At 44.8% G+C, this 24,183-nt stretch overlaps 1 protein-coding gene and 1 long non-coding RNA gene across 3 annotated transcripts in view; one reads left to right on the forward strand and one right to left on the reverse strand.

Annotated features, from left to right (window-relative positions):
- Window positions 1–23,870, reverse strand: LOC309526734. The gene is made up of 3 exons (XR_014216892.1): window positions 22,893–23,870; window positions 7,497–7,554; window positions 1–2,308 (listed from the first exon to the last, which is right to left on the reverse strand). It is a non-coding gene; the product is annotated as an uncharacterized lncRNA (long non-coding RNA).
- Window positions 1–24,183, forward strand: part of SARNP (SAP domain containing ribonucleoprotein) — a 65,636-nt gene that overhangs the window by 26,184 nt on the left and 15,269 nt on the right. The window contains exon 9 of one of the 2 annotated variants that reach the window (XM_082212871.1): window positions 2,480–2,548. The exons of the other annotated variant lie outside the window; for it this stretch is intronic. Coding sequence (XP_082068997.1) covers window positions 2,480–2,548 — 69 coding nt within the window. The remainder of the gene's footprint in view (window positions 1–2,479; window positions 2,549–24,183) is intronic. 2 annotated transcript variants of the gene reach the window in all.

Here is a 24,183-nt window from a genome sequence, read left to right on the forward strand (position 1 = left end):
ACTTTGCTTACAGTTATAGCTGGCTTGGTTTTACAATGGTACTTCATTCATTAAAACTTGCTAGTGAATCTACCGGGGGGGGGGGGGCTGACAGACAAAAACAGTATCTGAAAGCCTTGCTCTTTAGTGAGCGGGCGCCCCAAGACAAGCATATAATTTTTATTTAGATCCAGTTCTTTGAAATATTTTGCTTTCTTTTTTCACTTTTTGTGGTTCTTTGGTGCCTAATGGAGTTGAAGATGAGATGCATATTGTATGTCTATTGTGTTCTTTATTCCATTGCTAAAAGCAATTCTATCGTATTATGAAATCAGGCATATTAATTGGTTTTCTCCCACGTACAACTTCAGATTCTGTTCTAGTTCAAAGGTACTAAACCAGGCAAGAAGCCTTACTGGTTTCGCCCCCGCCCCCCATTTTTCCTTCTCCTTGGCTTCCCCATATTCATTCTGCCACAAAGTCCATATCCAACAGATCTGTCCATTCTTTTTTGGTCCGTCAGATGAAAACCTGGTTCATTCTCTGGTTGCCTCCTCCATTAACTACTGCTAATTTGTTCTATTTGACCTTGCTTTGTCACATCTCACTCTATCTAAAAAGCTGTTGCCCAAATTCATTTCTTCACTTCTCTTTTTATTAAGTTATATGACACATCTACTCAAATCCCTTCAATCACTTCCTCCCCCCCCCCCCATTCTGCACCAATGCCTTGCCATTGCCATCAAACGTAACAGATTTGCCTCATCTTGTGTTTCTGCTGGCACATCTTTGCTTATGACCTTCGTTTACAACAGTCAGTTCTTGAAAAGTCTTTATTTTCCTTCATGTGTCTCTTCACTTTCTCCCTTGCCTCTATGCCTGGAAGTTGCTCCTTCCCACTGCCACCTCTCCACCACTACCATCCCTCCCCTTCAAGCTTCTTTCTTCTGTGAAGCTTTTGGCTTCACCTTTTAGTTGTCACTTCTGGCCAAAATGATGTCTAAGTGTGGGCATTTGTTCATATTCATCCTCCGATAAGACATGACTCTCTTATCGTCAAAATTTAGATTGTCAATTCTTTGAGATAGGAGCCTAACTCCTTTTGACTTATTAATCTACAACACGGCTACACTTTTAGAACGTGTTGCTTATGTTACTTTGCAAAGCACTGTGTGCACTACTGATTATAGTATTAAGAACAAAGGGCTAGTTGCCCTGCTAATTTAGGCAGTGTTTCTTGAGGATCATTCTAGTAGAACAAATGCTAGTTTCAGTCTTCTGTTCTGCTGCTTACTTGGGAAGTACTTTGACAATATCATGAAATGGATTCCCACCTAAAGATTCCAGGGTCCCCCATAGTATAAATCTTTGCAATATATGCTCATTTAGCAACTATTAGATATTCCTCATAAAGGATGCTATGTTGCTTGAAATAGCTTTAAGGGAACTATGCAAAACTTCTCTAATGTAAATTTCTTGGCCAAATTAGGACTGAAACGGAATGTAGAGAACTTTTTTAAAAAATAGTTTTATCACACCCAAAAAAGAAAAGTCTGTTTCAGTTATTTTTGAAACGGGCAATCAAGCAGGGGTGCCGATTGGCCTCCTTTAAAGTTGGCAACTGCAGACTTGCAACTTTATCTGCAGGGCTGCCACTACACCCCATAGCAATTTGCTAAGAGAGGGGAATGACACTGCTGCCTGTCATGTCCTTAAAAATGCTGTTGTAGCACTTTAAAAGAATTGATCTGCAAAGCAGCGCCCAGCAAGATTCCTTCTTGCCTCCCAGTGAGAACTTTGCCAAGAGAAAGAGAAGGATCCCAATTTTACAGAGAATTTCTTGCTCCCCAATATGTCACTGGGTGGGGCGGGACACAACGCAAGCTGCTAAAACATTCAGCTCATGCCAAATGCTTCTTAGTTCTGAATGTAATTAGACATGGCATCTTCTCAAATCTGAGATGGTGCTGAAATTTGGTGAAAATATATTTTCTCTTTGATACTTTCCTGTGTTTATCTTTAAGAGTTGAATGGTATATACATGTTGCTATAGAGTTCAAAATGCAAATCAGATCCCAAAAAAATCACAATACGTTAAACATGATTTATTGAAGATACACAAAACACAATTGACTTGGCAACAACAGATGTGATGGCTCCATTTTTACTGTTGTCAACACATTTTAAAATAGAAGAATCAGTCTTCTTAAAAATCCCTCTACTAAAACACTAGCACAAATCCTTCTTAGAAGCAGTTTGCAGTAAAATTCTGAACTTCTGGATGCCATCTTCTTATTTTCCTTCCCTCTGTAATTGGTAAGAGGGGTTGCTGCAGTATAGAAAGAGGATTTTTATTAGGGTTTAGCAAATTCATCGATACAAACACTAAATTTCAGATCTCTTCCATTTTCCTTGGCATAAGTGCATATTGTCTTTAGGATTCCTTAATCTAAGAATATGAGTGGAGATTATATTAAACTGTTTCCTGTGACTTTTCTAGGTAAATATAGACAAATTAAAGGAAAGGGCTCAGAGATTTGGCTTGAATGTCTCCACAGCCTCCAAAAAGGTAAGGTTCCAGGGCAAGCACTACTAGAGTAATAAATATTTGAAAAATTGAAAAACTGCAGCACATATATCACTTAAACCTGTAATCTTACTTGTTTTATCTTACTTGCTTTGATGAAACTTTCTGGTTGATCAAGGATCTTAATCTCCCGTATCATCAGACTAGCTCCAAGCCCAATTTATAGAATTAAAGAGTTTGTGTTAAGAGATCATGTAGCAGTGCTTATTGCTGAATTAGGAGCATATGGCTTTCTAATTTCTTTTTTTTAAGCATAGGTTTCTTACTAATTTTGGGGTAATATTCCTTGGGACCAGTCCTCTTAGAACAGAATAATTGAAATGTTCACTTGTGTCTTGGTCCCCACCCCACCCCGTTACCCTGGCTAAGGAATGAGGCTGCCCACAGTGTTGCAGAAAGCTTTCCAATTTAGATTTCACCCAAACGTCTGGACTGTACCACTTCAGATTGCTGGAGGGTTTCTACAGACAGAAAGCTAATACAACAAGGAGAAGGCTAAGCTAGAACCCTTCTCCCTAGTATCTAATTTTTTGTGCAGAAAGCTAATTTAACTTATTTTAATTTTTGCATCTGGGAATATTCAGTCATATGATTCCCCGCTCCTGCAGTGCACCCTAAGCAGTTTTAGCACATACTGAGAACTAAGCTCTAGTTCTGTGTGGTTCTGGGTTCTATCTGCCACCGAGTTCAGGACCCAGCATTCCCAATATTGACTTGGGTTCATTATGCTTCCAGTAAAAGAAGAATAATGTCTGAAAAAAGTTAGCATCAGTTCAATGGTGGCCAGAAATCCTTCAGCAGAAATTGTTAGAGCAGGTGACATTGCTAAAACCTTTCCCAAAGATTTTTCTGCGTTACAGATGAGAGACATGAGGAAAAAGGCGGGGGGGGGTATCTAGATCTGGAAACTGATATTAGGCTGGGCTGTTACTCTCTGTGGGCCTGAAAGCTGCTGACAGTTCTCCAGTTCAGTACCACCATAGAAGAAAACAGGATTTGGGAATGGGGGGGAGGGGAGAGAGAATGCTGTATATTGATTATTTCAGACTTGGAAATATTCTTCTGGAAAAAGCCTCGTGAATGAGGAAGGCTGTCATTTTGTCTTAACCCCTACCAGATAAACTATTCCATCCCTCTTGGGATTTGCACATTTAATGCATTCCGTTCTGCAGTAAGGCACTAAACCTGGCACCAGGGGGTTAAACCATGTAGAAAATAACTGGAGGTGGAGGCCATTTTCCTCCCCACCCTCTGCTCTGGGGGAAGGGTGAAATCATGCAAGTGCATTAAAGCTGGAATATGTGGAGGGGCAGGTCAGGGTGAGAGGCTGCTCAAACATCATTAACCCTGTCACCAGGAGTGCACATTTTTCAGGAAGAATATATGCTTTGTCAGCATTTATGGCCAAGTTTCCTTTTGAGCGGAATTGTTTAGATGACGATTCATAAGAATTGTAAGCTCTCTCTAAAGAGCTTCCCACAACTATTCCCTGTTCAGTACTTGACAAAATAAAAGTGCTAAACATTAATTTGAATGCTCTTAAAGAATACAAACGAAGCTAGCTTCATCAGAGAATTGATCCTCTTTATACACGGGGAGAAAATACCAATAGGAGAATGGCATATCCAAGGTCAGAAATTGATTTCTAAGTTCGGTCTGGAAATCTATGTTTCTGTGCATCTGTATTCTTTAAACACTAACATTTCGTCTCCAGTTCTGGTTTTCCTTGCATATATGAGGCAGAGTGTCAAGCAGTAACATTAGGATGATTTGTCTTGAGATTTGTTGCGATCTTCTATTAGGAAGTAGAGTTCAGGGGCTTAGAAGTATTTTCTTTCTCTCTCTCTGAACAGCACTCATGAATTCTATTGAGGAATATTGTTGGTTGCTTCAATTAGCCACTGGTATTGTGGTATTGTGTTTCCCACCTGGGTGTTCTTTATAGCTTTTCATTACAGAGTAGCCTGGTTGCATGGGTCTTTGCAGATTTTTAACACCACGCATTGCAGCAAAAACTTTACAGTAAACCATTGTCTCTGGAGCCACATTTCATTTCCCATTCAAATTGGTTTTGAACAAGAGAGGTGGGGGAAGAGGAATATAGCCAAGGGCAATTTCAAGCCTGCTGGGATCAGGGGAGCAAACCTAGATCCGAGTAAGAGGCTCTCCATCTAATCTGTAGCTTTGAACCCACTGCCACTGTAGAATCTATTCTGTTAAAAACATCTCTTCCTAAAAGATAACAAAGCTCCTACTAGTACAGTAGAATAGAGGTGGTGACTGTCGCTGTCTAGTATAATAGATGTGGCAGGTGCTTGCTTGTTTTTTCTGTCAGCACGGAGCCATCAAATTAATTTTTAAAATAAATCAAGAAAGCATTTTCCTCTCCAGAACTAATCACACCCCCTCCCCATGCTCTCAAGGGAAGCCTCCTTTTAAAATTTACCCTCTGACCTGAGGCTGCTATCCCTTGATTTCTGCAAGTTACACTTAAACTGCTCCCTTCCCTTGTAAATTTCCCCTCTGTAGCAGCTGCTCCCTGTACCACTCTGAACCTCTGGCTTCCCAGTGGGAGAGCTGATAGCTGCAGGCTTCAGTGCTGCAGAAGGCTGAGCGGGTTGCTTGCATCGTAACGCAAAAGTGCATTCTCAGAGGGCTTGCTTTTTCTTTTTATGCATGAAACAAGGTTGTAGGTATCCAGCAGAGAGAGTATTACCACAAAACAGAAGCTTGGGGCTCTTTCAGAGAGCCTTTGGCTTAGCATAAATGTTCCTTTCTGCATTGCATTATTTGGTGCCATTCCCAGTCGGAACAGATGACTAAAATAATTTGTGCTTCACATTAGCTAATGTAAGGGTCTTGTTCTGTTTTACAAGTAGCTAATTAACCTGCAGCCTGACAGAGGTTTGAGCTAGGGAGGTAAAGTACCAGCACGTCAAAGTCACACTGCAAATGGAGCAAAAATTGCAAGGATCAAACCTCAGGCACATTAGCACCAGCTTCTCCCAACTCTCAAATGTGGGTTTTAAGTCGAAAAGAAACAAAAGACTCAGTGCTCTACTTGAAACTTTGAGGCCTCTGCTTAAACCCAAAAAGTTAATAATGCTTGGAAAACAAGTAGGAATCTCTTTAGAAATGCAGTAATACCCAAATTTGTCAAAACTGGACCTATTGTACAATCATATAATACCACTTAATAAACCAGCTGCAAAGTGTATTGCATTTTTACACCTCTGATGTGACAGAGCTTATGGTTAACATTCAGAAATTTGAGTCTTTCTCCATTCATTTTTGTCAATAAATTACAATATGTATCCTACATGGATTAAAAAAAATATATCCTACATGGATTGCTTTGTTCTTTTTCCTGTTTGTAATGGGGAAAGGGCAATGTTTTTTTAAACTTGGCATGTGTATAAAATGGATGAAAGTTGTAGTTTGATTGCAAATGAGTAGTAGCACATAGATTGACAAAGTAATTGTTATCCAGTAAAAGTTTAAAAGTAAATTTTGGTCAAACTTAATGTACCTTAATTCTTTTTAGTGAAGGCTTGTTATAGAGGCAGAAAGGAACAGTTTGTGTTTTCTAAAATGGGCTTAGCAAAGCTCATTTTTCATAATGTGGTTTTGGGAAGGCAAATAGGGTGGCAGTTTTGTGCATATATAATGAGAAAGCAGTTGGCTTAACAGTTTACACTTTCAAAAAGTTCAGAGCAGTATGCTGAGGAAGGATTCTTTTCCTGGATTGTTCTTTTCCTTGCAATATTTTCAAACACATCCCACCAGTTCCCATATGGAAAAAATTTAACCAATAGGAAACAAAAGCAGGGGAAAAGTGCTGCAAAAGATCTGATGACCATTTAAGCTAATCTTCTCCTAATGTAGGGTTCTATAACTATGAACTGAAATCCATGCTACCAATTAATACCTTTTTCCTCAAAGTACTATACTTCAAGCAGAGAACACAGCAGCAGCACTCTTTCCAAAATTGTTAGTAATATTTACTATTGTATTATGAATTGATCTTGTTCACACATAACTCTAAGCCGAACTTTGGTTTAGTGTAAACAAGCAAACGTGTGGGGTCCTGAACTGGAGATTGCAGCCACTTGGCTCCTTTTCCAGTCATTTTGCTGCTGCGCTGAGGTAAGCCATTGGACAGAGCTTGACTACAGATCATAGTTTATCCGGATAGAGCTAAACCACAAGCCTGGGTTCAGATGAGGAGCTAAGTCAAAGCCACATCTTAACATTGCAGTAGCAGAGTGTTCCGAAGAGATTAAGGCAGTTGCAGCTTCCTCTCCATGAGCCTTTTTGTTTGTGCTAAGCCATGGTTTGGCTTAGTGTTATGTGGGAACCAGACCATTTTATCTCACTCATCCCTTAGAAAGCTGCAAATGGCTAACATGGGACATGGCACTTTATCCAAACACTGCTCAAGTTCCAGACTGCTAAGCTTCAGCCATGCTACGGTTCTGAGTACTCCTATAGCATTCAAAGCCGGTCTTGATCTAGTAACACACTAGTGCAGAAGATAGCAGGAAAATTAATTGCAACATTTGCTTCTTAAGCTCAAACAAGCTGAAAAGGAAATATTTATCCTGAAAAGGAGCTATGTTGCTATAGAACCATACTGATTTTGTGGTCTGGGAGCTTCCTGAACGTTAGACAAGATTTTTGTTACAATATAAGAGCATCAGGATCCAGCCATTTTATTACTTCCGAAGGATGAGATATCTTGGTTCTCTTGGGAGCAAACCAGGCTCTGTCCAAGGTGGTTACATGGTTAGGACAAGCTTGGAAGGCTTTGCCAGCAACTTCGTAGTCATTCTCTGTTGCTCTTACATTTCCCCTTACGTTTACAAGCTGCACATGGTTTCCTCATACAATGTTACCCCTGTTCCCATATATCCTGAGAAATATTCCATACCTTTTTGCAGGTTTCACCTCAAACTCTATTTCCTTTTTCACTTTTGTCTGTGCAGTTTCTGTTAAAAGGTAATATTTATTGGTATGTAATATTTATCTGGACCAGTTCCCATCTTCCTTGACCATTGACCCTACTGATTTGGGCTGATGGGAGTTGGAGTTCAACAACACCCAAAAGGTCACAGGTTAGCCACCCTGTCTAGTGCACTTGTCTTCACAATGGAACATGGTTCTGAGTAAACATGTATAAGCTTGTTTTGTCAGGTTACACAAATGGGTTGAACCCTGACTAAAATGGGTCACGCAAGTGGCAGCACTACCATTCTTCCCCTCCGCCTTTGTGGTGGTGGTGTTTATAACTTGGGGGGGGGGAGGAAAGAAGGAGAAAAACAGTGTTTTAAAAGGAAGAGGGAATGGATAAGGAAGAGAAAAAAGGGGAAAGGCAGTAAATTAAAACAAAAAAAGGAAAAGGGGGCACCTTCATGATAGGGCTAAATCTTCAAAGATTGAAAGATTTCTGGTCTGTTACCTTCTTGATGTGCTCTCCTTTGAAGCTATCATTTGCCCGCTACACAATATTACGATAACTAGAGCATTCAGTGCCAATTTACTGCAGGAAACCACCTCCCACTTCAGCTGCCTTTTGCCCCTGAATGTAGTTTACTGCAGGCAGCACCTTTGGGGACAAATAGCAGCCAAGGAGGGGGTGATTTCCAGCAAGAAACTGGTCCAGGTGCTCAGTCCAGATTATGAGCATGTTCAGGACTGCAACCCCACAGTTCCTTATTCTTCAATATAAAAATGGCTGTTCAGGCACCATTTTTAAAAAGTATGAATTTTGGTACATCTAGCTTGGCCCTCGGCTTGCCAATGTGTGTAGATTTTCTTTTACAAATCCAAGGGGAGGGAGAGGCTGCATAAGGTCTCCATTCAAGAGGCTTTATATTAGAACCTAATTCGTATATGAAAGAGATTGTATCATTCTAGATTGTATCTAGAATTTTGTCTCTTTGGAGACATTACACTGGGAAGAATGATAATATGAGGCATACTGGTTCAAAGCTAATGCTGTATTCAGAATTGCTTCTGAGCCTCCAGTTCTAACTCACTAAGTAATAAGCCCCAGTAAACATATTGGGCCTTACTTCTGAGTAAACATGTATAAGCGGATGTTGTCATTCTCACTGAAATGGCATTTTTATTAGTATTTTTAGATTGGCTTGCATGCCATAGGTGCAAAGCAGCAGATTGCACACTTTGAACCTGACTTCCAAATGTAAAGTATGAATCTGTTCTAAAGGGAAGCATCTACAGTATACGCATATCCAGTGTAGTGGGTTGCCCTTGATATGCTCCCCCCTCCCTGCCGCCTTGAAATGATGTCACTGTGCTCCAAGTTGAGTAGTCATGAATGTAGGCCTGTTGATTTTAGAATAATGGGAAGTGACAAGGTGAAGAATAGTGCTGGCAGTCATGGACATTTCAACACAGGGATGCTGAAAGCAAGGCCACTCCTCCCCCACGCTCTGGGTTGTTTATAAGAAGAGTCCAGTGGCTTGTGCCAGGCTACACTGATCACATAGGTTGTATAGTTTGCAGGTCCTAATATAGGATGTCTCTCAATATATAGTCTAACCATTTCACTCAATCATCTATTAGGCATGGCTGAAAAAGTAGGCAGGTCTTTACTCTCGTAAAATATATTATTTCACAATTGCGGCCTCAGTTTTTGAAGGCATTGTATTTCCTAGAAATATGTTAACCAGAGTGATACTGTCTCTCAGGTTTCCCAAATACAGCCTTTCCTAAACTCAAGCTTAGCTTCAATAAAACTGATTACATATTCAGAGTTAAAGCCCTTTAAGGCTCTAAGCAAATTAAACCAGTTAGAAATAGTCAAGTTGGATAAATGTCCAATAAATGTTTTGCAACTTCTGTCAGAAGCTGACCCTTCACCCTGACCCCCATTCCCTTGTTCCTATTTTTCTGTTATTCCTTGTATCTAGTCCACATTCTCTGTGTCTCTTTTTTAAATGAAATGCTGGATCTGGCCCTGTGATCCACCTACATTTGGTACATTTGGTTGAAGCTAGTTCTGGAACAGGTAGTATTGATGTCTGTGCATTGCACTCATACCTACCGCTCTCTAATAAAATTTCTGCACTCTAGTATGTTGAAGTGGATAATTAATTGCCTCTGTTACTCTTACCTCTTCCTTTCCTTCCTTCCCTCTTTCTGTCTTCCCTCTACCCTAGATGAAATTTTGATTGTAATCTTTATGGCACCGGGACTTTGTTGTTTTAAATATCCATAACTTCAGTATTGAGTGGTTCTTATGACTGAAGTAGGGAAATGAAGTATTGTTGTCACTTTTTTCCACAGAACGACTTACAGAAACATTAAAAATAATAGCAAAAACAACCTAAAATTCTCCCCAATTATATATATAAATTCCATGGTTGGAACACATTCAAAATGTCCCTATAGGAATCAGTGGAAATCATCAATGCATTATGCAAATGCTTGCCTAACAAACGATTTCCTGCAAATCCATTATGTTTGGATAGCAAGACCTGTGTGTATAGTAATTTAATGAATTAGTCAAGCATTCCAAACCCAAATCACACCATCACTAATGACACCAATTTTAATCAACTTTCTGATAATAAGCATGATTTTGTGTCCTGTGATGTGTTGCACAGTCTTCACTTGAGTGAATGAAGTTCTGGAGAACAACACTAGTGATTCTGCTCTGCAAAGGGGCACTTGTCTTGGCTTTCCTGGCAGGTGCTTTTCTGGGCAATCTTCAGCTTGAAGGTAGGGCCATGTCTTCTAACAATGTAGTTGGAAGTCATATCTGGCTATATAATTCTGTGGCTGATCCCAAACCAACCAGTGTTCTCCAGTACATGACTCTGAGGAAAGCTTTGAATGTGGTTGTAGCAGATACCAAGAAGAAATCCAAGCCCATATACATGGGAGAGAAAACAATGAACAAACAGCCTCAGCTATTTTGTGCCTACAAAAAACCTTTCTGTTCCAATCAACCTCTCAGTCATTCCCATCCAGTTAGCAGCAGCAATCTAAGTATGACCAATACTGATTTTTCAGCACAACCCTATGCTCAGTTATCCTGTATGAGACTCATCCCATGAGATTTGGAAGGGGTCCATGACAGACTGTTGGGATCTGGAGAGTGGGAAAAGGGTATTTTGTGGAATTTTTGCAAGATCCCCGGGGAGAGCAGTTAAGTACCACCATCAGCTATTGATAAACCAGGTCCTCCTCTAAATACCAATATATGTTTTCAGCCTTTTTTTACTATCTCAAAAAACACACACACCAGGGACCACGCTCCTCATCTTGGAGCCAAAGATGGTCAACCATCACCTTCCAAAGTAAATTTTTTTGCATAGAGATCTTGCACTTCATCCTAGCATGCCTCAGACTCAATTATTATCTGATATCCATTCATCTGAAGAGGCTTATTAAATGTCCCAGTCAAACCAGAGCATCATAGTTTCCTTTGCTTCACCTACAGCAGGGATAGGGAACCGGCCCCTCCCTGTTTGTTCAACTACAACCCCAGCAAGCATGGACAATGGTTTGAGATGGTGGGAGTTGAAGTCCAACAATATCTGGGATGCCACAGTCATCCCTGAGCTACAGTGAAGAATAATTGCATTTTCCAAACTCTTCATTTTCATCTCCTCTCCACTCCCAGAGTCTTTATAAAGATCCTATTGGCACAGAACCAAAGGAATGAATATCTAGCCATATCTGGACAATCTTCTAGTCTGATCATCCTCTAAATCCTAGTGCTGTCAAGACATGGCCAGGATGATGTATACTCTGCAAGAACACAGTTTCATCATCAACAAAATGAAGAACATTTTGATTCTATCTTTCAGATAACCAAGTCACCGTAAGCTTTTTAACAACAAAGTTATGGTTGAGACCTCAGTCTCATCTACAGTCTCCAGATTTTTGGGATTGATTATCTGCATGTATTTCAGACATTTCTTCTAGGATACCCACTGCAAATAACCAAGAACCTCAACCCGGAGACCACTCAGATAGTGGGTATCATTGACTCATCTGAGCCAGGAGATTCCTATTCAGGAGTCCATCCAACTGCTCTTGACAACATATCCCAGTCTGAAAATTTGAGGTGCACACTGCAAAGGTGTACAGCACCAAGACCTGTGGTCTCCAGAAACAACTTAATTGAACGTCAGTTCCCTAGAACTTTGGGCAATCATACTGGCACTGCGGCATTTCTTCCATCTTCTACCAGGACATTAGGTATTCCTCAAGACAGACAGTGTAGTAGCAAATGCCTATCAGTACATTTTCAAAACTCCTCCCTAAGGAAACCACCTCCCTGTTATTCTATACAGAGAAATGTCTTCAGTTCATCAAGACAGAACATCTTTGGCTTGGTTGCCAAGGCTAGGCCAATTAGTGTTTCACAAATGATTGCTCAGAAAAGCCATCATGAAACTGTTCGCTGGTTCCTCAAAATCAGCTGCCTAGATTCACATCAAGTTTCTTGATGTGGGAGAATCTGCAGTTGTGGACATCCTATCAGCAGACTGTTCCAGAAAGTGTTATATGCTTCACAGATTCTACCTCTCATTTCACAAGTACAGTGGTACCTCAGGTTACATACGCTTCAGGTTACAGACTCCGCTAACCCAGAAATAGTACCTCGGGTTAAGAACTTTGCTTCAGGATGAGAACAGAAATCGTGCAGCAGTGGCGCAACAGCAGCAGGAGGCCCCATTAGCTAAAGTGGTGCTTCAGGTTAAGAACAGTTTCAGGTTAAGAATGGACCTCCGGAACGAATTAAGTACTTAACCCGAGGTACCACCGTACTTAGGAAGATTAAGGACCTGCAGGCTATGGTGCTACTGATTCCAGCAAAGTGACTAAGACACTTGTAATTCTCCAGTGTAGTGAAGCTGTTGCCAAAGGACCCATGGATTCCTACCAGCCAGCAGGCATCTCCTACATCAGTACCCCATTCTTCATTAAGATACGGGATTCCAGGTTATATAGAAATTGAGCGAATCTTCCAACTCACTAAGTTATGCATCTAGGTGAGAAACACCTTGTTTGTATCAAGACATTCCTTCACCATTAAACTTCATAAGCTTATTTGGAGAACCTTTGTCCTGGTCTCTACAATCTTATAAATAAGAGTCTAAACACTGCAGGATCTAGGGAAATCTTGAACTGCCCCAAGACAATCTTAATCATCTGAAACTTGGGTTTGAACATAGTCTTTGCCCCCCTCCCCAAGTTATCACCCAATACGTTAGTTCATTTTACCCTTCTCAGTTCTTCTGCAGTATGCTAGAGTCCTCAGCATTTTCTTGAAAGCCTTAACCAGATTGAGCTTTGAACCATTCACTGCCGTTTCAATCAAAATTTGACTCTGAAAATCATTTTTCTCATGGTGTATCTGAGCTGGAAACTTTCTCTTTAAATAAGGATCTGTATATTTCTCATTAGGAGAAAATGGTATTGTGGGCTGGTAGAAGGGCCTATCACCATACTCAGCTGTCCTACTTCCCTCAAGAAGAAAATAAATTCATTGGTTAGTACAGAATTTCTGTTTATTACAAAGAGCAGACTCTTGTAGACCTGGGGAGAGTTATTTTTTATTTGAAACCTTAATAAATATACCAGTTTAAAATCCTGTTTCGGGTCTGATATACTATCCAAATCTTTGCAGGTTGTTTTTCTGTTAAACCTTGTAACCAGACCTTTTTCAGCTGGAATGTGTCGGAGCACAGTTCTGGCACCTCTTATATGGGCACAATTGCAGGCCAGCACTCCTGCCCGTTTATTGCCATTATGTACTGCTGAGAAGCCCAAAACAAACATTTCAAATAAAAAAGGATGCAGGCCAGCGTATCCAAGTCTACTTCTTTTTTTTATCTATGACTCCACCCAGCCCCTAGCTGCAATTGGTCGAGCTATGGGGCAGGGCCAATTCATATTTCCTTTTCTTCAGTCCGTCTTTCATGGAGCCGTTTTAAACTTTCCAGCCAGGCCTCTACCAGTGCACACACATGCGTTTGCGCAAGGGCCCATCTGTTGAATCTAAGAAAACAAGGGAGGCCGGGGTACATTTATCTGACATAGTGTTTTGAATGTTCTTCCATTGTTAACAGTTGGAGGTTTTTCATTTTGAACTCCCAGTGATTTTCGTAACCAAATTTTCGTCCATTAGACTTTGCGATCTCTTTGATTCCAGAAGCTGTATTATTCTTGCTGGTATACTCTAGAATAACTTCATTTGACATCTTTAACATATATCGCCAGGAATAAAGCAAGTATAGTTCTGCAGATGAGCTTTCAAAGACTTTAGCAATTAACTCAATCCAGATATTGCAAACATTGAACGCCTTCCTTTTCAGCCACTCAAAATAGCACTCTCTCCAGATGTGTGGTCCAAATACTTGTGAGTGATTTCTCAGCATATTAGAGCTGTGTCTCCATCAAGCCTATCTAGGAGAAAGTAACTTTTTTTTGGGGGGGGGGAGACCAAAATGCAAAAATATAAGATGGATCCTTCTGTGTTTCAAAGAGGTTTGAATGGTGCTTGCTTCTTAGCTATGTATTTCCAATAGTCCTGGTGATATCATTGTTCAGTGTTTAGGATTATACTATTATTAATGTTTATATCATTCCCCCCACTTACAATACATGATATTTTAAAAATAAATGATGAGAGAGTTGTGAAGGGTCAGCAGGGCTCCTGATCTTTCCTTTCTCCACGGTGCCATTTGAAAAGGATTTTGAGTCCCTAACAAACCTTTAGGGAGTAGTGGAAGGGTTGCTTAAAACGAAAACAATGGCAAGGGGTACTTGGCGACCTCACTCTGTCCAGTCATCTGGTTCTTCATTTGTCCCTGCTGTGAAACAGAACTTATCTTTTGTCTGTAACACAAATACATCTTTCCCCCCCACCCCCCTTTCCTTTCTATTATAGTTCAATCAATGATGTCATTATGTGTGCCATTCAGAAACTGTTGAACCACTTGGCTGCAGGAATTTGGAGGAGCAACTGGGGGAGAATGGAGAACTGTGCTCTCACTCCCAGTCTTCAAGGGTCTATTCTGATTTTAACAAAAAAGAAAACCTGAAGTCACATTTCTTTTTTTAACTCCTGTTCACCACGAAAAACAAAAGTAATCTAAAGTAAGGGGAATGCATACATGAGGTCAGTGCAAGCCAACCACAATGCTTTTCTTTGGCATGAATAATCAAGCCTTTTAAGAGTTCTAATTTACACCACAAACATTTTCCAGGGATTTATAATAGTGCTTTCTTGCTCAATAAAAATGCCAGCATCTCTGGAATTTGTGCCATTGTTCATAATTTTCCTTCTGTACCTCATTAAACTGTTTCAGTTTGATTAAACAGTTGTCTAGTGCTGATGGGGAAAGGAGGCACCCATGTAGCTCAGGACCTGGAGACCTACTTGCTATATGTTGCTGTAGCATCAGATTAAAACCCCATAACATATTTTGATTATTAGCACAGGTTTCATTATTAGTAAAACTTAAGTAGCATCCCTCATCTGTTTCAGTGTAGAGGCATGTGTTGATAATTAGTAATAAAATCCATTCAAGATAAAAGTAGCTTTTTCAGATCTTGGGCTGAGATCCAAAGATTCTGCTGGATGTGACAGGCATTTCTGCTTATGTGTGGGGTGTAGCCAATCTCCCCCTTTTTGCAGCTTCCTCAAATACTGTTCTAGAGGGTTCTCTAACCTTCTGCACTAGTTGGGGTGTGTGCAAAGGGCTGCAGACAGTGGGAGGTATCGAATATCTTCCATTCTTGCGGTGGAATCCAAGTCTTTGAAAGCAGTCCTAGAACTTCTTTTATTTTAGAAAATATACAGTAATATATTGTTAATTAATAAAGCAGCTAAATATAAACTAAAACCTTTTAATGATACTCTGTAGGAATCTGATCCAAATCTCTTAAAATCAGCAGTCTCCAGAATCTTATGGAGATTGTTTTTGTTGTTCTATCCATGCACGTGATACTTTATAAAGAATGAGAGGCTTCTGCCCCAAGGGACTTAACATTTTAGAAACAAAAGAAGGAGAGAAAAATTGAGTAATGGAGGTAAGCAGAGGAAGGATATGTGGTATTTCAGATTATGCACATTTAGTCTTAGTTACAGTAGGTTATTGGGAAAATACAGTTTCTGTTCTCACTTTTGAGATGTTCTTCTACAGCTCCTCAGAGAAGCACATTTGGTATCAATACAGATCAAGCTTGAAGCTTTGAATTGTGAGGTCTTTCTTATGAAGTTGGTGTTAGGTTTAATGGCTCGGTCCAGTATACCTGAAGGAGCGTCTCCACCTCCATCGTTCTGCCTGGACACTGAGGTCCAGCGCCAAGGGCCTTCTGGCTGTTCCCTCACTGCAAGAAGCAAAGCTACGGGGAACCAGGCAGAGGGCCTTCTCGGTAGTGGCACCCGCCCTGTGGAACGCCCTCCGACCAGATGTCAAAGAGAAAAATAACTACCAAACTTTTAGAATACATCCGAAGGCAGCCCTGTTTAGAGAAGCTTTTAATGTTTAATAGGTTATTGTATTTTAGTGTTTTGTTGGAAACCACCCAGAGTGGCTGGGGAAACCCAGCCAGATGGGGAGGGTATAAATAAATTATTATTATTATTATTATTATTATTGTTATTATTATTATTATTATTATTGTCAGAGCTGCTACCAGGTCCCAGCTCACATAGGACCACGCCACACAGCGTCCACTTTAAAAGAGTCTTTATTGAGTTACAGGTTTCATTTCCGAACTGCAGCGTGCAGCTCTACACCTTCTGCCCTAGGTCGGCGAAGACCCATCTGAGTCCCCGCCTCTTGCACACCAGCTTAATACCCTAGCCTTGCTCCACCTCCTTCGCCTCTCCCTACGTCTCTGGGTCCTTCTGCCCCCCTGGGGCTCCTCCCTTCTACTCTCCTCTGACGCTGACCCCCCTGATCCTTCCGCTTCCTTTCGGCGGGCTTTGGGACCTGGCTCACTCTCCGGGCTGCTTACTGCTCCAGCTTCCGCTGCATTTGAACTTGGCGCGCGCGCCCAACTCTCTACTTTCCTCTTGACCGTTGCCTCGCTCTCTGAGGAGGGCGTGACCACCCCTGACTCGTGCCCTCCCTCCTGCTGACGGCCTCCGGAACCCGATGCCTGGCTGCCTTCCTCCCTGCTGCTCTCAGTCTTGAGCGTGGGTCCCGACTTCCAGCTGCTGCTCTCTGAATCTCCTCTGTTCCCTTCCTCCTGGGGTGTCCCCCCGGATCCCCCCCTTGCTCTGCTCACTGGGGCTCCCTTTTGGGAGTCCTCTGACTCACTGCTTAGGCTTGGAGATCTCGGGTCGTCATCATCACTCATTCTCCCTTCGGCTTCCTCCCCCTCGCTCTCTGTTTCCACCCTTCTCTGCGTCTCTGTTTCTGAACCCCTGACATCCATCCCCCCCTCGAAGCCCCCCCTTCCCCCCTCCCCGCTGTCAGGTGTGGGTGCTGGGTGCTCCATCATCATGGGAGGGAATGCTGGATACAGGTCGCTCCCCGTGGGTGGCCGCCAACTGAAAACCTCCGAGTCTTCCCCCTCGCGGTCGTCGACGTTGACTTGTTGCTCTTCCATCTCTGTACCGCCGTGCTCGAACCCGAGGTCCTCCCCGAACACGTCCATGTCAGTCTCTGCGTCGGTCGCTCGACCTGGCATCTCCAGCCACTTCCTGCGCCATTGCTCCTCTGGTCGATCGTCCCACCAATACGAGTTGCCTGATGCCGAACCTGCCGGTGAACCTTCTGGGGAACGGGTGCTCCGTGCGGGTTCCCCTTCTGAGTCGAATCCATGGAACGTGCTGGAAGAAAGTGTGGGTGTGAACAACCAGTCGTCGAAGAAGCTCGCTGGCATGGGTTTGTGTGGGAAGAGGGCATGAAACTCGTCCTTGAGCAGGGGTTCCTCCAAAGCGTAGTCTGGTACCCAGCTATTGGCGCTGGCCCGGGTGCCCTCTCTGGCTAAGAGGTATTCGACTCCCTCCTCCCCCCATCTGGAGTCCAAAATCTCCGTGACCTCGTTGATGTGGTCCTGGTGCTTCACCCCCCGCGTCTCCGTCCGTTCCCGGAGCGGACTTGGCGCCGTCCCTGGCTCCTGGAACCTGTGAGGTGCCTTGTAGGGAGTGAGCACCGACCTGTGGAACACCGGATGCATTCTGGAACCCTCCGGCAGCGCCAGTCGGAAGGCTACCGGGTTGATCTGCGCTTCGACTTGGTACGGACCGATCTGCTTGTGCCCCAACTTCTTCTTGGCAAGTGACCTGGTCGGCACTGCGTGGGCTGCCAACCAGACCCAGTCTCCCACTTGGATCACTTCGCCAACCCGCCTGTGCTTGTCAGCTTGCACCTTGTAGGCGTGCTTAGCTAGCTCCAGCTGCCGTCTGAGTTGATCGTGGACCGCCTGCAGCTCTGACGCGAACGCGTCCGCCGTCTGTGGTTCTCCTTCCCCCACTCTCTCCAGTCCCGGGAAGGTTCTGGGATGCCTCCCATTGTTGGCAAAGAACGGCGTCACTCCTGTGGACACGTGCTTCGTGTTGTTGTAAGCGAACTCGGCTAGCGGCAGGTAATCCACCCACGTCGCAGGCTGTTGATTGGCATAGCATCTCAGGTACTGCTGCATGATGGCATTGACCCTCTCTGCTTGCCCGTTGGTCTGCGGGTGTCTTGCTGATGCCAGATTGACCTTGACATTTAGAAAACCCATCAGCTTCTGCCAGAAAGACGAGATGAACTGGCGTCCGCGGTCGGACAGGATAGACCGTGGCAGGCCATGCACTTTGAACACGTGATCTATGAACAGTTTGGCGGTTTGTTCCGCCGTGGCCACCTTCGCACACGGAATGAAATGTGCCATCTTGGTGAACAAGTCCACCACCACTAGCACAGCTGTCTTGCCTCTCGAGCTGGGTAAATCCGTCACAAAGTCCAGGGCCACCCTCTCCCACGGTTCAAACGGCGTTTGCAGCGGTTCTAACAGTCCCGCCGGTGGTCTGTGTACCGGCTTGGCCCTCTGGCAGGTGTCGCACCTCGCGACGTAGTCCGCGACCTCCCCTCTCAGCCTGGGCCACCAGAAGTCTCTCGCGACTAATTCCATCGTTTTCTCTGTGCCAAAGTGACCGGCCGTGGGTGCGTCGTGCAACTGTTGCAGTACCTTGGCGCGAAGGTCGTCTCCTGGTACATAGACAGCCCCTTTGCGTAGGAGCAAGCCGTCCCGCACCTGGAACTCGTCCGTGGTAGCCGTGCCTCTGAGCAGTTCCGCCATCTTGTCTTGTGCGAATGAGTCGTCCCGCAATGCACGTCGCACCGCATCCAGGTCTACTGTAGCTGAGGCACACGCCCACGCCGTCGGTGCGAAGATGTGCATGGCCGCCGCTGGCGTCACCTCTTCTAGGTATTGCGGTTTTCGGGACAGTGCATCCGCCATGATGTTGGTGTCGCCTGGGACGTACTCTATTCGGAAATTGAAGTCAGCAAAGAACTCCGCCCAACGTATCTGCCTCTGGTTCAGGAACTGAGCCGTGCGCCAGTGCTCCAGATTCTTGTGGTCCGTGCAGACCTGCACCGTGTGCTTGGCGCCGATTAGGAAGTGCCTCCACGCCTTGAAAGCTGCATGAATGGCTAGCAACTCCCTGTCCCAGATGGTGTAGTTCTGCTCCGACTTGCTGAGCTTTCTGGAGTAGAACGCTCCCGGCCGCCACACCCCCTGCGGGTCTCGCTGCAGCAGAACAGCTCCCACGGCTCTGTCTGACGCGTCTGTCTCTACCCTCAACGGTTTACTGGGGTCGATATGCAGCAGTTGCTTCTCCGATGCGAAGAGACGCTTGAGCGCTTGAAAGGACTGCTCCGCCTGCTCCGTCCAGATGAATTTCTTTTTTTTGGAGCTGAGCGTGTCCGTAATTGCTGCCGTCTGCATCGCGAACCCCTTGATAAACTTGCGATAGAAGTTGGCGAAGCCGACAAACCGCTGGACCTCCTTCCGGTTGCGCGGGCTCTTCCAATCCAATACCGCACGAACCTTGGTGCTGTCCATGGCTATCCCCTTGTCCGACAACTTGTATCCCAGGAAATCCACCTCCTTCGTGTCGAACTGGCACTTCTCCAGCTTGGCGTACAGTCTATGTTGTTGCAACCTGCTGAGCACCTCCCTCACGTCTCGGTCGTGAGCTTGCTGCGAGTCCGAGAAAATCAGGATGTCATCCAGGAAGCAGACGCATGTCTTGTAGAGGAGTCCCTCCAACACGTGATGCATAAAAGCTTGAAAACAGTGAGAGCCATTTTGTAATCCAAAGGGCATAACCCTGTACTCGTAGGTGCCCAGCGGTGTGAACATGGCCGTCTTCCACTCATCGCCCTCCCGCATGCGGATGAGATTGTACGCCCCTCGTAGGTCCAACTTGGTGAACACGCGTCCCTTGCGCACCGTCGCGAGGAGGTCGTCAATCCTGGGCATGGGGTAATCAGACGGTTTGGTCATCTGGTTCAAAAGGCGGTAGTCCACAACGAGTCTTTTTTGGGGCGTGTCTTTCTTTTTCACGAAGAAAACGGGACTGCCCCCCACTGCCTTGGACTCTCTGATGAAGCCACGCTCCAGGTTATGCTTGATGAACTGTTTGAGTTCCTGCATTTCATCTTCAGACATGGAGTATAGCCGCCCCTTCGGCAGCGTCGCCCCCGGTAGGAGGTCAATCTTGCAGTCATATGGCCGGTGAGGGGGTAGCTTGTCCGCCTCCTTCTCGCAGAAGACCTCCAAAAAGTTCGCGTATTTGTGGGGGACCGCTTGCAACGTTCCCAACTGCAGTTGTGATTCCTCCTCCTCTCCCTCCCGTCGGGGCAGGATGCAGTGTTCTGCGCAATAAGAGGAGCCGAAGATCAGTTGTCTCTGGTACCAAGCCAGTGTCGGACTGTGCCTGTCCAGCCAACTCATACCCAACACAATGGGCGTGTCCGACAGTTGGGTGACATTAAAACTGATGACTTCCCTGTGGTTGCCAAGGCGCATCACCATTGGTGGCGTCTGCTTCACCACCTGCCCCCCTAGCAACTCTCTGCCATCCACTGTGACGACTTGCAGGGGCAGAGTGGCAGGCAATAGCTGTATAGCGTGCTGCTCCACAAAGCTCTGCGCTATAAAGTCTGCGTTGCTTCCAGAATCCACAGAAAGCGGCACTTCGATAGTGACGCCGTTGGGTAGCTGGAGAGACGCTGTGAGCTGCACCACTGGTTTGGGTGGGAGGGGATCCGTGGGTTGCAATATCGCTGGGGGCTGCTTCACAGATGCGTCTGGCTGGGCCCCAGTGCCTCCGTCTCCAGCCAGACATCGTCGTTTCCCTGCTGTGGTTCTCCTTGCTGCGTTGCTGCAGTCACCATTGCTGAGGCTGCAGTGTGCTTGTGGAGCCTCCGGGGACACTCCTTCGCCAAATGGCCTGGATCCTCGCAGATGTAACACTTCCTGTTCCCTCTAGGAGGCTTCGCTTTCACTGCTGCCGGTGCTAGGGCTCTGGCTGCTGACTGAGCCCTTGCACCTCCAACCTCCATCGGTTCCCCTCCCCCGCCTGGCGGAGGTGTGGATTGCGCACGCGCTGCTTCCCTCGGAACGAAAGAGAAACTTCTCGCTGCTTCGCGCCCTCCACGTCCTTCATCTCTGCACCATGGACGTTCTTCCAGCCTCACCCCCACAGTCAGCGCCCTTTGGACCACCTCCTGCGTGCTTCGGGGCCTCTCCCCCCTTGCAATTTCATCCTTAACCGCAGAATTTAGACCCTCCCAGAAGAGGTCTCTGACAGGGGGCGAATCCCGATCCCATTCTAAAGCACTGACCAGCGCAAAAAATCGGGCGTGATACTGCCGGACGCTCGCCCTCCCTTGTTTTAGTCCATGAATCTCCCGTCTGGCAAGATCCACATCAATAGTAGACAAAAAACACGCATCCATCGCTTTGATAAAGGCATCTGCATTCTGAAGCGCCGGATCTTTATCCCTCCACAAATTGCGCAGCCAGGCTTTGGCATCCCCATGCAAATGGGACAATATGAACCCCACCTTCTCTTCCTCATCTCTAAAGTCTTTTGCCAGCAGTTGCAGTGCGCACATTACGTCTGCTCTAAAATTAGGGTACTGTTGCAAAGTCCCATCGAAGTGAGCCACAAGCCCTCCTGCTCTCCGTGCCAATCCCACGCCCTCCGGTCTGGGTCCCGGTTGCCCTTGCTTAACAAGCATTTCAAACCTGGCGTGTAGGTCTCTGTAGGCGGCTGTAGCCTCCTCCTCCCGTTTCTTGGAAGCCAATACCTCTGAGGACAACTGGGTCACTGCCTCTTGCAGCGCGGAGATCCTCTGTTCTTCCGTCATCTTGCTAACCTTTGTGAGCTTGCTTACAGACACCCCTCTTCCTCCCCTAGCGGCTTCTGCTCCCGCTGCGAGGTTTCAGGTTTCTGAAGCTTTGAAGAGATGGGTCTTACTGTCAGAGCTGCTACCAGGTCCCAGCTCACATAGGACCACGCCACACAGCGTCCACTTTAAAAGAGTCTTTATTGAGTTACAGGTTTCATTTCCGAACTGCAGCGTGCAGCTCTACACCTTCTGCCCTAGGTCGGCGAAGACCCATCTGAGTCCCCGCCTCTTGCACACCAGCTTAATACCCTAGCCTTGCTCCACCTCCTTCGCCTCTCCCTACGTCTCTGGGTCCTTCTGCCCCCCTGGGGCTCCTCCCTTCTACTCTCCTCTGACGCTGACCCCCCTGATCCTTCCGCTTCCTTTCGGCGGGCTTTGGGACCTGGCTCACTCTCCGGGCTGCTTACTGCTCCAGCTTCCGCTGCATTTGAACTTGGCGCGCGCGCCCAACTCTCTACTTTCCTCTTGACCGTTGCCTCGCTCTCTGAGGAGGGCGTGACCACCCCTGACTCGTGCCCTCCCTCCTGCTGACGGCCTCCGGAACCCGATGCCTGGCTGCCTTCCTCCCTGCTGCTCTCAGTCTTGAGCGTGGGTCCCGACTTCCAGCTGCTGCTCTCTGAATCTCCTCTGTTCCCTTCCTCCTGGGGTGTCCCCCCGGATCCCCCCCTTGCTCTGCTCACTGGGGCTCCCTTTTGGGAGTCCTCTGACTCACTGCTTAGGCTTGGAGATCTCGGGTCGTCATCATCACTCATTCTCCCTTCGGCTTCCTCCCCCTCGCTCTCTGTTTCCACCCTTCTCTGCGTCTCTGTTTCTGAACCCCTGACAATTATTATTATTATTATTATTATTACCTTTATTCCAGAATTGCAGATATTGTTATCTTGGTTAGTCCTCTGTATATTGAAAACCATTACCTTCTAGTTGGTGGGCTGTGCACAGGAACAAACCTTGGTTATAGCTTGTGGTTAGTGAGGAGATAACTTCATCACAAGTCCTAGTTGTCTCACACGTAAGTTAAGCTTAGCCTGGTGTAGCAGCAAAAAGGACTTCTCTCCGTGAGTCCACACACTTCTACAGTCCCAGTAACCCAATGTTTGGCTTAGCTTGTCATGAAAACCAGCCCTACTCTTTCTCTTCTGTGCATAGCTGATGCTGGCTTGTTTGGTGAGCTCTATAAATTGCTGTAATAAAAGGTTTACTGATAATTTTATGATTAGTAATACTCTTCTTAAACTGAGATATGAAATATTTAGTGAGAGATTTTATAATAGCTTTTTAACCCAATATGATGTGAAGTTCTCAAAAAGTAGGCTTGCAGTAAGCAAAATTCTACATTCATAAGAATATTCTTATATTATTAGCTGTTCGCTTATCAGTAAGAAGACTATATAGAGCAAGGCTACAATCCAATATCCACTACCTGGGAGTAAGCTCTATTGAGCTTGGGGGAACTTATTTATTCTGTGCAGTCCACTGAACAGCAGTGAGACAATGTGATAAACAGCTTGCTAACCCCAAATTAATTTATTTTATTTGGAAGATGCCCTGATTTTCCACTAATGGTCAGAAGATCATTAATGTAAGACTACTTACATTAAAAATTAAAAAATACATGAGAAAAATAAAACTGAGCAAAATCCACTAGTCATGACAGAGAAGTAGAAATAGCTTGTAGTGTTCTGTTTGCACTCCGACCATTGACAGTGAGATTTTGACAGTAAGGAAGTACAATTCGACATCTGGAATAAGGGAGAAAAGTCTTCTGCATATTATTTTTGAGGACAGTAAATATGGGTTTTTCAGCTCCGCTTACTGAAACTTCTGTTTAACTGTGTTGTTTTAAAAGCTGTAGCTCTAGTCCATTTCTAATCACTGACAACAACTAGTGGTCCTCAGTTACAGATAGGTAGCCATGTTGGTCTGCCATAGTCAAAATAAAATAAAAAATTCTTCCAGTAGCACCTTAAAGACCAACTAAGTTAGTTCTTGGTATGAGCTTTCGTGTGCATGCACACTTCAGTGTATCTGAAGAAGTGTGCATGCACACGAAAGCTCATAGCAAGAACTAACTTAGTTGGTCTTTAAAGTGCTACTGGAAGAATTTTTTTTAATTTTGACTAGTGGTCCTCAGTTCATACATTTTCATCTAAAACCTTATCCAGTCAATTCCCATTACCCTGGATGAGATTTGGGAATCAGTTGTGA

Source organism: Podarcis vaucheri, assembly GCF_965113315.1.
Source record: "Podarcis vaucheri genome assembly, chromosome: 2".
Classification (NCBI taxonomy): Eukaryota; Metazoa; Chordata; class Lepidosauria; order Squamata; family Lacertidae; genus Podarcis; species Podarcis vaucheri.